This window comes from Panicum hallii, chromosome 7, assembly GCF_002211085.1.
Source record: "Panicum hallii strain FIL2 chromosome 7, PHallii_v3.1, whole genome shotgun sequence".
Classification (NCBI taxonomy): domain Eukaryota; kingdom Viridiplantae; phylum Streptophyta; class Magnoliopsida; order Poales; family Poaceae; genus Panicum; species Panicum hallii.
The window spans coordinates 23,969,672-23,982,344 of NC_038048.1; the positions used below are offsets into that span (position 1 = coordinate 23,969,672).

Genomic DNA, 12,673 nt, shown 5'->3' on the forward strand with positions numbered 1-12,673 from the left:
CAATCTTGCATCATGTCATGGAGCCTCGCGATGGTCTTGGGTCGGTGCGGCCAAAATCTCTAAAGAGAGTTTGGTCGGTGATGCTGTTGTGGAAGCAGTCGATGACGTCTAGCTCGGAGATGTTAGTGCTGGTGGTGCGTGTGTCGAAGAAGCAGTAAGTGTAGGATCGTAGGAGCTCGTTACATTCCTGTTTGCATTGAGATAGATCGTGACAAGTACCTGGTCGAGTAATCACCCCTTGAAAGTTGTCGGTGAAGACAGCCTTCAGATCATCCTAGGAGTCGATGGAGTCTTTGCTGAGGCTTTCCAGCCATGTTAGTGGAGCGATCTCCAGGGCCATCGGGAAGTTGACAACCTTGGTGGTGTTGGAGCCGCCTGCAACTTCTATGGCCATAGAGTAGAACCTGAGCCACAAGTGAGGAGCTTGCTTGTCGTTGTATTTAGTGATGCCGATCGGTTTGAAGCCTTCCGGATACTGGTACAAACTGAATTGGCATGTGAACACTGGGAAGCGATCACTGTCGTCTAGCACATGATAGCCCTCAGCTGCAACTCTTCTTCTCGTCGAGCTTCAATGATGTTGCGAGCGTCGCACCCTTCCTTTATCTTGTTGCAAAGATCGTTCGTTGGCAGGGCCTCGAGTGGTCGAAGATTGTAGCTACTGGCGGGACATTGAGGTGGAGGGGGGGCTTGTGGTGTTGGGTTGCCCCTGGGGGTGGCCGCGGCCTCCTGCTTATGGAACGACTACCCTGCTGAGTGTCATTGTTGCCTTCGTTACCTCCAGGGGGCCATCTGGGGTGTCCTCCGGGAGTCCTTCTAGCCTATGGGTGACTGTGACTTTCGCCCACCTGTTCTTCATTGGCCAGCACCGATGGAGCAAGGTTCTGATGATCGAGCTGCAGCCACGCCTTTTGAGATAGTTGTAGAGCTTGTTATGCGGCTGGGTCTTGGCAGGCGACTAGTATGGCTGTGACACCCGCGATGTTGGCAATTGGGGTTTGGAAACCCCCTTCACCAGCAGTCGTGAACTCAGTGTCGAGGTCATGCCACACGCGGCGTTGGTGTTCCGCGGCATTTCTTCTGCGTGTGGCGCGCTTCTGGTTCCTTAACCTGCAGGCGGCACGTTCGGCGTCTTTTTCATCGCCAGCATCAGCGGTGACCTAATCCCTGGAGATTTGTTCAAGTAGCTCGTTGGGGTCCTCATTGCCTTCGCCTTCGACTTCTGCCATGTAGATGTGGCGGTGTGATGAGTGCTCATCGGAGCTGTAGTCGACCAGCACGATTCCTATTTCAGCAATAGTGTGAGGGGCCTGCCTTCTTGGTAAGGCAGTGTGTCAAGGTGTGCCACAAGGCAGGCGTCATCTCCGAGTAGTTCAGCGAGTTTCTTGCCCTTCCAGTACACGAAGTGGGCTTGTGGCGTCGATGTGATCATCAGGCCCTGGTGACCGCCCAAAAAAGGCTCCACACCGTCATTAGAGACCGAGTCTTAGTCGTCGAAGATAGGAGCTTCCCAACATGTTGTGGCCTCTCCTTCTCCGATCTTGAGTACGCGATCCAAGTCCTCCTCCAATGCGGAGAGGGACTCAAACCGCATGGCCTCCTGATAAAAAGTGGTTGTATTGTGTAATCCGAAAGGGAATCGGATACGTTGTTCCTCAGATCGGATTGAATCTGACCCGAGGAATCTTGATGCAGCACGAGTGTTAGTCACATCGAAAATGGACAATTCCTCGAGTTCCCTGGCAAGGTCAGGTAGCAGCATCTCTTCAAGGTTGTTTATGAACTCGTCGAGATTGCTATGTTGGGTTGCTGCAGGTACTTCCAGCTCCCTAGGGTTGACGAGGTGGCTGTTGAAGCCCCCGAGCCATTGGCGATGCAAACCTAGGAGCCAAAAGTGAAAGTGGTGCCCTCCTCGAGCATAGCGCCGTTGATATTGAACGATGCCATCAAGTTCGCCGGTGGATCTTCGATGAACATCCCTACTTGGCGCGCCAACTGTCAGTGTTTTACCGCCGAGCCCACCGAGGGATACCCCCGAGGTGGTAGGTTGTAGGTAGGGTGTCGCCGAGATCAGGAACTCGAAGGTACAAGCAACATAAGATTTAGACAGATTCAGGCCGCTATGTGTATATTTTAGAACATGTATGGTGGTTTGTATGTTTTAGATTGGTTATGCTTTGGAGGGGGTCCCTGCCCTCCCTTATATACTCTTAGGGGACAGGGTTACATAGAATCCTAGACCGATACTAGCTCCTACCCGAGTACTACTCGGGTAGCCTCCTTCTGTACCGACTAGTCCTACTTGTATGCGAGTATATTACAACAGATATAAGATATGGAACATGCCCCATCGCTTATTCTAGAATATTCTATGCCATGTGTGCAGTCCCGTAACCCCAGGTGTGATAGGCTCGAAGAACGACATGACTACGTCGTTCATCTACGTTGGGAACGACTATGGGAACAACTACACCAACCCCTTCACCAACCGGTCTAACTCTTAGTACTTAATCAAGTTGTTTAAGTTTGTGCTTACGTTGTTTAGGTGCTAAACCTGTTAGTCTAAGTACTCGGTGAGTTTTGTTTCCTACAACGTGGCCTATGAGCCCATCAGCACGAGCCATGAGAGGATCCAATGTTGTTGGCTCCAGCCATACCTCCAACATCTTTTAGGTATTTCTCTTATATATAAAACATATTTGCATAGAAAAATTAGGGGCAAATGGTTCCATGACTTGATGATACGCTGCACTGAGAAGCAGATACTTACAAGCATTAGAAATAAAAACATGGAATGGTTTGTAGAGATGAAAACATGTTGTATGTTAGTGCCTCAAAAGGATTTAGCAGTATGCTCCATTCTCTTCTAATGGTTCAAATTGTTCAAATTTATGGTGTCGTATGTACAGATTGTTATCCGAAGAATAATGGGTATCAAGTTAGGACGTGGCTAATTTACAGCCGGCCGTATTATACACCATCGGTACGGACTTCTCTTTTTGACAGAAAAAACTTTACATGCCAACTTTCCTCGGCAATACACCAGGGTGTCTGCATGCTGCATGCATGTGAGGGGGCAAGGAGAGAAGGAAAATGAAGGAATGACGTGAGCGCATGCATGCATATGTGAGGGAGAAAAAGAATGGGCAGCTGTAATTTCAAAATAAAAAGACCGTAAGCATCGAAATCAAAATCTGTTTCGATAAGAGCTTCAAAACAAGATATCACACACTATGTTTCAATGATATATTTTTTAGAGAAAATACTTTTGAGTGTATTCTAATTTGCTTACAATTTTTGCAAAAGTTTCTTACGGCTATACAAAATGTTGCTTCACTGACATGAGTTCAGTTAACTGGATATTGATGTTGATATTGTAAAGATAGATTGCTTGGCATGATCAGTGGATGAGGGTAAACAAATTTGTTGGAGCATGTGAATGTTTACTGCATGATCAGTTAAGCATTTTACCTAATTTATTTTGATATTTTTTATTATACATAAAGCATTTTATGTTTCTTTAAAAAATATTGTGGAAACATATGCAAATGGGGGCTTGTTTTGAAGGTCTCTTCATAAGAGATACAGTTGTGCAATAGAAATTTAAATTTGATGGACGGTTTAAGAACTATTAACTTTTTTAAATTTTAAAATTGCTTGCATATGCCACTCCGTTGAGTGGTTGTCATCGATCTAGAATTTCACGTGGTAGAGCATATAGTAAGCTGCAGGATCCATGGAAAAGATGCGTATAGACAAAATTACGGCTAGTCGTATATTTGGTTTGGTAGGATAATTTGGCAATCTGTAATTTGTTACTTCTTGTACACTAAGCTCCACAAGCTTTCATGCCTTCTAAATGTATTACCATGGATCCAGAAGATGATTGTCTTGCGGCTGGTTTTTATATGCAAGGTAATAAATAGTGTTGGTAACGCCCGCAATGCGACCTCTATAGCGGTAGCGGACCCCTACTGCTACAAGGGAGCGGACCCAAAATATAAGTTTGGACTTTATTTGTGAATTAAGCGTGGCTCAGCTAGTAAGTTTGCTTGCAGTGAAACATTCTCGACTCGCAAGGGTGGTCGTATTTTTCTAAATTTATTGCAGTATTTAACCAGCACTATTCTTTTATTGGTAGACGATATGTCTATGGATAGCGAGACGTCTGTCATTACGGTTGCGTGCATGTATTAGAGATCTGCCAGCTCAGTATCTTAGAGATGCTCATAGCATTACGGTTGCGTGCATGTATTCATATAAGCGAGTCTGTATGCATTCTGCATCTATATTATGTTTCGCCCCAAAAAAAATTAAACCTTTTATATGGGAAAGTTTGGAGTTATTGGCCAATTAGAAACGATCTTGTTCACATGCTTGAGACGGAGAAAATTTACACAGCTTTTACAGAAAATGAACTCTGCCACGTAACCCCACGGCCCAACATCCTGTCACGCTGTGCTCTTTAGTATGCTTGCTATTAGGTTTCAAGAAAGGTAGAATGGTGTTGGGTGAGGCTACTGCAAGGACGAACCTTGAGGTTTGAAAACACGCGGTAGGATAAAACGCGTCCGCTCTAACACTCGTGGCCAGCTACGACAGTCAAGTCCGGATCTGAACCGAGATATTTTGGTAGTAAGAGGGGAGAAATTGGAGGTACTATCAATCAATAGGTCCTAATAATTAACTAAGAACAAAAGTTAAAGGTTTAATTCGTTGGTAAATTCATCTCATACACCAGAGCAGCTAATGTATCGAGTTCGAAGCCTTGTGCACAACGGAACTACAGTAACGGCGCTAAGGATTTGTTACAACCAAGAACATGGTTCTCCACGTGAATCCTACAGGATGCAGCAAAAGAGATCTCGACACCAAAATATATTCCAAATCGAACATTACATGCGTACAGCACCAGCTTAGTTACACACATAAAATCCAGAGAGAATTTTCTGCAAAGTAAAATTATACTAGATCCATCAAATGAAGATTATATTAAATAAACGGAGATAGAGAAGCTGCTAGTCTGTTGAAATAGGTTATGTACCTTAATTATACTTCCTGAGTTTTACAACTGTGCTCCTTCGGATTGCCGGCTTTGCCAGAATCTTTCTCCTGCCACACAATTAAGGGCAAATGTGATGCTCTTTGGATGAGTATGACCTAATTATAAAGTATTGATTTGGCTAAATTGCTGAACACATATCAATCTTTCCCAATATTGAATGACAAAAAGAGAATATAGCAGAGCATATTCTGGATACAAAACAATGGTGCTAATAACTTTAATCACATTACACTTCTGTGTATGAAAATGCATTTACGCAAACATGGGGGCTGATGGGCCTAGGCGCCTAGCTGTAGTAAGAAAAAGGCACCCCTCTAATGGAACCCCCCCAAAGGTCCACTGGAAGGATCTAACCAAATGGAATGGATTGGCCACTTCAAAGGTATGCAATTAGAGAAGGTACTGCCTTAGGAAACACTTTGTCCATAGCCAACTGTGTACCTGATATTTGCATTCATAAACAAAGGACCACTAAGTGAAATGGAAAAATACTACAGTCCTGCAGTCATCAGACCCTTCATTACCACGATAACATTCAAGTTAGTTAGTCTATAATACTTCAATATAACAGAAATTTGAGAGCCTCCTGCTACTACCACAGGGCAGCATTATACCACATTCCAGGGGATATATCCTCTAAAGCTTTTCTTTCTGTATTTGTTTTTTAAGTTTCTGACACTGACAGTATCCGCTATTATATTTTGTAGGAATTTGCATGTTTATAGTTTACATATGCCAACGTCCATGAAATATTCAAAAAGAGATTTTCAGACCCTTCATTACCACCATAACATTCAAGTTAGCTAGTCTAGGAACTGGCATGAAGGTCATACCCACTACCCAGTTCTAAAAGCTCCCACGCAAGTTGGGGGCCAGCCTCCAGGGAAGGGAATTTCTAGACAGCCTGATCCATGCTTATATTTTTGCAAGGAGGCTGGTTCGAACCAAGGACCTCCAGGACACAAGTGGAGAGGCTTCACGCCTCTACCACTATACCAGGCATGCTCCTTCAGACTAGGAACTGGTAACACCATACAAAAGAATAATTTTGAATCATATTGACAAAGGAAAACCCTTGTGCAACAACATAAAATTGGTATCAACTGCAGGCAGGGGCGGATCCAGCGTGGGGGCAGGGGGGGCTGGAGCCCCCCCCCCCCCCCCCCCCTGAATTCTTGGATCCGCCACTGACCACAAGTCTAAATCATCCTTGTGGATACCAAATATGTGCTTCTACCTCTATAAATGATTAATATGTAGCCCTATATCAACACCTACAGTGCAGTCACACGTCTCATGAGATCTTGATCAGTTGGTAATAAGAACTGTTAACTGATTAAACCGCAAATGGGGGAAAAAATAAAATTTATAGGGGTGAAAGCACAACATATAGTGACCTACTAAGCACAAGTTTGGGAAACTACAAACAAAGTACTGGGTGCTTTCTCACCATACCTTTATATTTTCAGACTCCTAAACTTGCACTAGTTACAGAACTAAATAGACTATGGAGCTAAGTAAAATAAGCAGATAAGTTAAGGTGGCTCCAATGCAATCTACTCTCCAAAAAAAATACTATAAGTTGTATGCAACTCACCCTATAAATAAACATAGGTTTAGAGTATCAAGCTTGCAGAATTTGGATGTTTTGTTTGCCATTTTTATGTTAAAACAGTGTTCAGAAAGCCAGCCAACATCAAGGTCCACAGCCAGGACATCTAGGAGGTCCTAGGCAATTGAATGATACAGGATGGAGACAGATGTTGCATTTTTCTCTGAACAATCTATCATGGAGACGAGAGACTAAGGATTGATTTTCAATAACTGTTTGGACATTCTCCAATACAATTGAGTGACAGCATATCTCATTAACCAATGCAATCAGGAAAGTTGATTGATTCAAAAGTAGAGCAATAGTTCCATTCAAATTTTGACCTCCAATTAAAGTTTAATTTATACATGTCATGCCTTGAAGAAAGAAACACAAGAAGTTCAAAGGAAAATAGTCTCATACAAATTGCAAAAAAGACTACAAACATTGCAGTTAAAAGAGAAATAACAAGTGACAACTAGTAGGACTGTAGAAGTAAGTGGTTTGAATCTCAACAAAAAGAGGGATAAACCTGCAGGCACTAGATCATACAAGAATTTTGCAGATATTGCCCCCAGAAGATTGGTGCCAAACAGCACATCAAACAGACACAACATTACTATCACCATCCTATTACCTTAAATTGCAGACAACCAATACTCTGGCCAAAGTCACTAACATCTATATGACTACCAACAACAACTATATGTCAAAAGTCTAGGTTGCATCACTACAATATTTCCCTACAGCAGCCAAGAACTCAAACCAGATGCACTCCATCACCCAACAGTAAAACACTGACGATTTACTCAATTTGTTCCCAAATTATGCAAACAGTTAGCAATCACGATTCACGAGCACTGATCCAGCCAAAAAAAGACAGGAATGACAAACTACAAACAAAAGAAGAAACTGAAGTGCAGGATAACCTGTCCGGTGCTCTCGTAGTATTCGTTGAGCGCCCACTGGTACTTGGACTGGTCCAGCCCGAACCATCTCGAAATGTGCTCATCTAAGCTTGCATGCGCTGCATCAATAAATATTTTGATCAGTGATCACAGATGATTAGTCAAAAGCACAACCAAAAGTAAGAAAAATCATATCAATTAAACACTCAGAATTCTCTCCCAGATCACCTTCTTGCATGCGCGCAACCGCATCCCAGAACAGCACGAGCACCGATCCGCCCGACCCGCGCGACGTCTTCTCAAACTGCGGCGGTGGCACCTGGACCGGTGGCGGGGGGCTGGAGAACTCCAGAACCTGCAGTGGCGGCACCTGGACCGGCAGGGTCCGGGAGAGCTCCTCCGCATGAAGCAGTGGAGAGACCGTCCTGACGAGCGGCGTGGGGACGGAATCAACAGGGGGAGGTGGAGAGGCTGTCTGCGCCGATGCCGGTGGGGTGGACGGCGGCGATTCATGCGAGTACTCGGCGCGGCGACTCGTACGGGCGAGAAGCAGCGGAGAAACCGTCCCGACCAGCGGCGGCGTTGGGACCGAATCAACAGGTGGGGGCGGAGGGCTCCTCTGCGCCGGCGCTGGTGGGGTGGATGGCGGCGATTCATGCGAGTACTCGGCGCGGAGAACCGTAGGGCCGAGAAGCAGCGGAGAGACCATCCTGACCAGCGGCGGCGTGGGGACCGAATCCACAGGCGGGGACGGAGGGGCCCTCGGCGCCGGCGCCGGCGCCGGCGGGGTGGACGGCGGCGATTCATGAGAGTACTCGGCCCGGGGACTCGTAGGGGTGGGAAGCAGCGGAGGGACCGTCCTGACCAGCGGCGGCGTGGGGACCGAACCATCAAGCGGGGGTGGAGGCGCCCTCTGCGCCAGCGCCGACGGGGTGGACGGCGGCGATTCAGGCGAGTCCTCAGAGCGGGGACTCGTAGGGGGCGTGGAGAACTCGGACCCCGGGCTCTCCGACTCAGGCGAGCTCGGCGTGTCTGGCGATGGGGTGACGGAGACCGTGAGGTTGCCCGACTTGCCGAACACCGACGGCGGCGGCGTGGACGACATCTTCGGAGCTGAGGAAGGTGGGGGATGGTGGCCGAGGAGCTAGTATTTGGGGAGGGAAGGGAAGGCTCGTGTGAGGGGAGTGCGACACGCCATTGCGGAGTGGGAAGGGAGTGAAGATTTGGTTGTTGAGCGATTGTTTTCTCCGAGTCTTTTTTCGGCAGTTTAATTTTGTTTGTTCAAAATTAAGAGGTGGAGTGTTCTCAGGCTAAAATTGAGAAGAGGTAGGGTGTTTATTTCGTAGTAAATTACGTCAACTATACAATAACTTGGTGATGGTTACAGAATGATCCAAAAACTTAGTAAATAGCTCAACTTTGTACGATAATTTAGTAAATTGGTGCATCTACAGTCCAAATGTTGCAATAAGGATGTATTCTACCATTTATTTTTTTCTCATCTCACCTTTAGGGAACTAACTTATCTCTGAAAATTAAGAAATTGTCAAAATAGCTCGAAACAAAAATAATTGTTCTATTAGAACATTCTACTCATAAGTAACTATTGCGACACAGTATAAAGGTAGCCTTAACGAATTATCTAATTTCTTTTACTTAGGTCAAAATCTATTTTAAATTAAAGTAAAAAACACTTTATCTATACTTAAATGGAATAAATAGGGGTCAACAGGTCCGATGTCCATACACATTGTTCCAAACTAAAAGAAACTAATTTTGTATAAAGAAATAAAATTCTCTCATTTTTTACGCGGATATTTTTCAAAATTTCAGAGTAAAAAATTCTTTTCTTGGCTAAATACATCCCCTTGCAACAAGAATATTAACACTCAAGTAATGCTCAATTATTTATTCTGGCGCGCATACATCATCCCATTATGATCGCTATGTAATGCTTGAATTGTAGATGCACCAATTTACCAAGTTGTCGTATTAAATTGTACATTTTACAAGTTATTGGTTCAATATGCACCCAACTACCAAGTTGTTGCATGTAAGGTGCGATTTACTCTTTATTTGGCTACACCCGAACATCGCAGGTTCACCAATGTGGTAGGAAGGATAGTGCCGACCACCCTCGAGAATGCTAGCGTCCACCCAGACGAAGTTAGATAGTGTTTGGTAGTTGAACGAGGGTGAATGGGATAGACCATCCCGGATGGATGAAGGATAGATGTGATAATTTTAGATGATATAATACACGTTTCTGGTTTGGTTGGCTCTATGGAACCATACATTATTTTTGTTTGTTTGGATGAATAGGTATTGGTATTTCTTATGGTCCACAGATATAATACGAGATTAATTTTGCAATCGTATAGAATCATTGTTGTAATATTTTACATTGGAGTATTCCAAAGTATCGTATTTATATTTCCACGGGGAAGAACTAGTGGCTAAAGCAATCAGTAAATAAATCTTAAGAATATATCAAAACTTTAATGAATAATAACCCAGCAGGGGTAAGTAATAATATAAATGATAGCACTAACACACGATGAGCAGCCTAAGTAATGGGAGAACAACGAGATGAGGAAGATTTCTAGATACTTTTTATGTACTTGAGCCAACTCTAGTAGAGAACTAGAAGTGGAAGCAAAGATAGATTAGAGATCCTATTGTAGCTAGTCCTTGGAGCTTCGGGTGCTTGGACGGAGCAAACTCCAGAGAGGGATAAGAAGGTGAGTTCATGCGGTCTACTCCTAAGTCCTACAGCACCAACCGCTATCACGTGGTGAAATACATAGCCTGGACAGAGTTATCACCACTTGCCGGCTACCATAACTATCCGTGGGGTTAGGTGCAAATCAAGTTAAGAGATAACTCTAGACACTATGCCTAAAAATATAACCTAATACTCTTCTGGGATTCCTAGCAAAAGAGCACCCTATCCAACAGGTACTAAGGACCGAACCTAAGAAATAGAATGTGAAAGCTGCATACAAGAGACTACAACACTAACTCTAGTGTCAATCTAACCCGACTTTAGTCTAAACTAGAAATAAAGTAAATGCTGAAGGTAATCAACTCAATATAGATAGAAGATAACTTTATATTGAAAGCTTAGAATCTTACACAAGAATAAAGAAAAAGATATAAGCGCTTATACCAGAACTCACGAAGATGACTCCAAAACCCCGACGCTAAGCTCGACTCGACTCCAACTCTTAACTACTACTAGCCTAACTTAACTAAAGTGAAAGTAAAGTAGATAGCTCCTCTTGGTATGTGTTAATCCCCTATGCAAATGACTATAGTGCTTAGGAAGCTTAGGGGTACTTGTAGGAATGAGCTGAGGACAGTTGGTGTGGGCCCGTGTTCGGCTGAACCACTTGATCCACCGACTTTGCACCTCAACACCCTGGATTACTTCCTGAATTCGGTGAGACCTTGTTCGAGGTGGTTGTGCAGGAGTAGGGGCTAGGGGGGTTCGGCCAAACTCTACCCATGATGCCCTCTGTTCCACCAACGTCGCTCCCAGATGGCATGTGATGCTTCCTCAGGTGGGTAGCAGGTATGTTCAGCTTTTTTCCTTTGTTTTGTGGACCTATGAATCCATGAGTATTTCCATGCAGCCCTTGGATCTAACCGCCATTGAATCAATGCATAGGATTTGTTCCAAGTGTGTTTTCCTCCATGTGTGCGAACCTGAGCTAGAATAGTCTCTGCTCGTGTTCGACCGAACACAACCAAACATGAGTTTCCTCGGTTTTCACCGATCTTTGGTCTACTGCACGGCTACATCAAATAATCAACAAAACTTGTGGAAATTTATTAGTTTAATTAAAATGAACATGTGTTCTTATCATAAACTCCAATTTATTCCAATAATATGGTGGTTGATTATCGAGATAACGACCACCAACAAATTCCCCAAACTTAAACCTTTGCTCGTCCCTAAGCAAAGCTTAAGACTTAGGCTCCATGGATCAGGAGTTGCATTAATGTCGACGTTTTGCTGGTACTTGTGTACAACCCAACACTCTATTTTATTTGAACTTCCTGGCTTTTGTGAATTTCATGCCTTAATGCATGTCTCGGGCGCCTTTGCAGTCTTCGTTGTCAGCGTTGGTCCTCCAGTTGCCGGTCGCCTTGTGTCAGCGAGAAAGGGAGTTCTCCATTTGCTGCACCGATGCGCACTCCACTAACCCTCGGAGGTTTTGGTGGATTTGGCGCGAGTACGGATCATTGGGCTCACGGATGGAGCACGGGATCATTGCTGCGGCGGCAATGTTCTGGCTCGCGAGTGAACATAGGCGCCGCCTCAGCCCCATGCACAAGAGCATGTTACACATTCCGTGCGTGTGGTCATGTCGATCAGCTTCGCTATCCATGATGGGCTCCACGCCGCTGGTCGTGCTCCGCTTGTTGCTCCTGTAGCTTACCTTGCTCGGCATCAAGCTCACGACGCTGGTTTGAGATGCTCTGCACATTCTTGTAGCTAGGCCTACCGCTAGGTTGGCGTGCACCGTGGGGGTGGTGTTCCAACATTGGTAGTGTCATCTTCGGTCGCGCTTCCTAGGGCGCCGTCAGTTGCTTTGACCTCCGCCATGTTGCACTCGTGCGAGGGGTGATTGCTCCCAGTTTATCCAGCATTAGAGCCTGAGTTGTTGCTGGAATGATACTCCAGCAGGTCTTGGAAAGATGCGGGTGCATAGTTGTGACGCCCCGAAAATTTCGAATTTAAGCCACACGTTAAGGCGCCCTGACCGAAAATTTATCCATCATAAAACCCTGACTCCCTCCGTTTCATCGCCACACCGACGGCCGACGCGAGCCTGACCGCCGCTCCGCTCACATGTTAGAGTAATCCGTAGAAACGGTTCGACGCCAAAACCCTAAAACCTAACCGGATCGCCGTCCCGTTCCGCTTCGCTCGTTGGCCTGTCGCTCACGCGCGATCGCCCGCCGCGATTAGCGCCGGCGCGACTCCTTTTCTTTTCCCCCCTCCTCGCGCGAATCCCGCGCGCGTGGCCGACCGGCCGCGGTCGCCGCCGCGACCGGCGCCGACACGTCCCTCCCTCTCTCTCTCCTTCTCTCCTTTTTCTT

General features: G+C 45.4%; 1 protein-coding gene across 2 annotated transcripts; it reads right to left on the reverse strand.

Moving 5' to 3' along the window:
• Positions 1–4,696: 4,696 nt before the first annotated feature.
• LOC112900122 (leucine-rich repeat extensin-like protein 5) lies at positions 4,697–8,807 on the reverse strand. 2 transcript variants are annotated; one of them, XM_025968869.1, is made up of 4 exons: positions 7,793–8,807; positions 7,586–7,683; positions 5,045–5,112; positions 4,697–4,949 (listed from the first exon to the last, which is right to left on the reverse strand). In XM_025968869.1, the coding sequence occupies exons 1-3, from the start codon at positions 8,667–8,669 to the stop codon at positions 5,050–5,052; spliced, it is 1,038 nt and encodes a 345-aa protein (XP_025824654.1). In that variant the 5' UTR covers positions 8,670–8,807; the 3' UTR covers positions 4,697–4,949; positions 5,045–5,049. The 2 variants fall into 2 exon arrangements, with proteins under 2 accessions (XP_025824654.1, XP_025824655.1); XM_025968870.1 differs by having other exon boundaries at positions 4,697–4,967.
• Between the last annotated feature and the right edge of the window lie 3,866 nt (positions 8,808–12,673).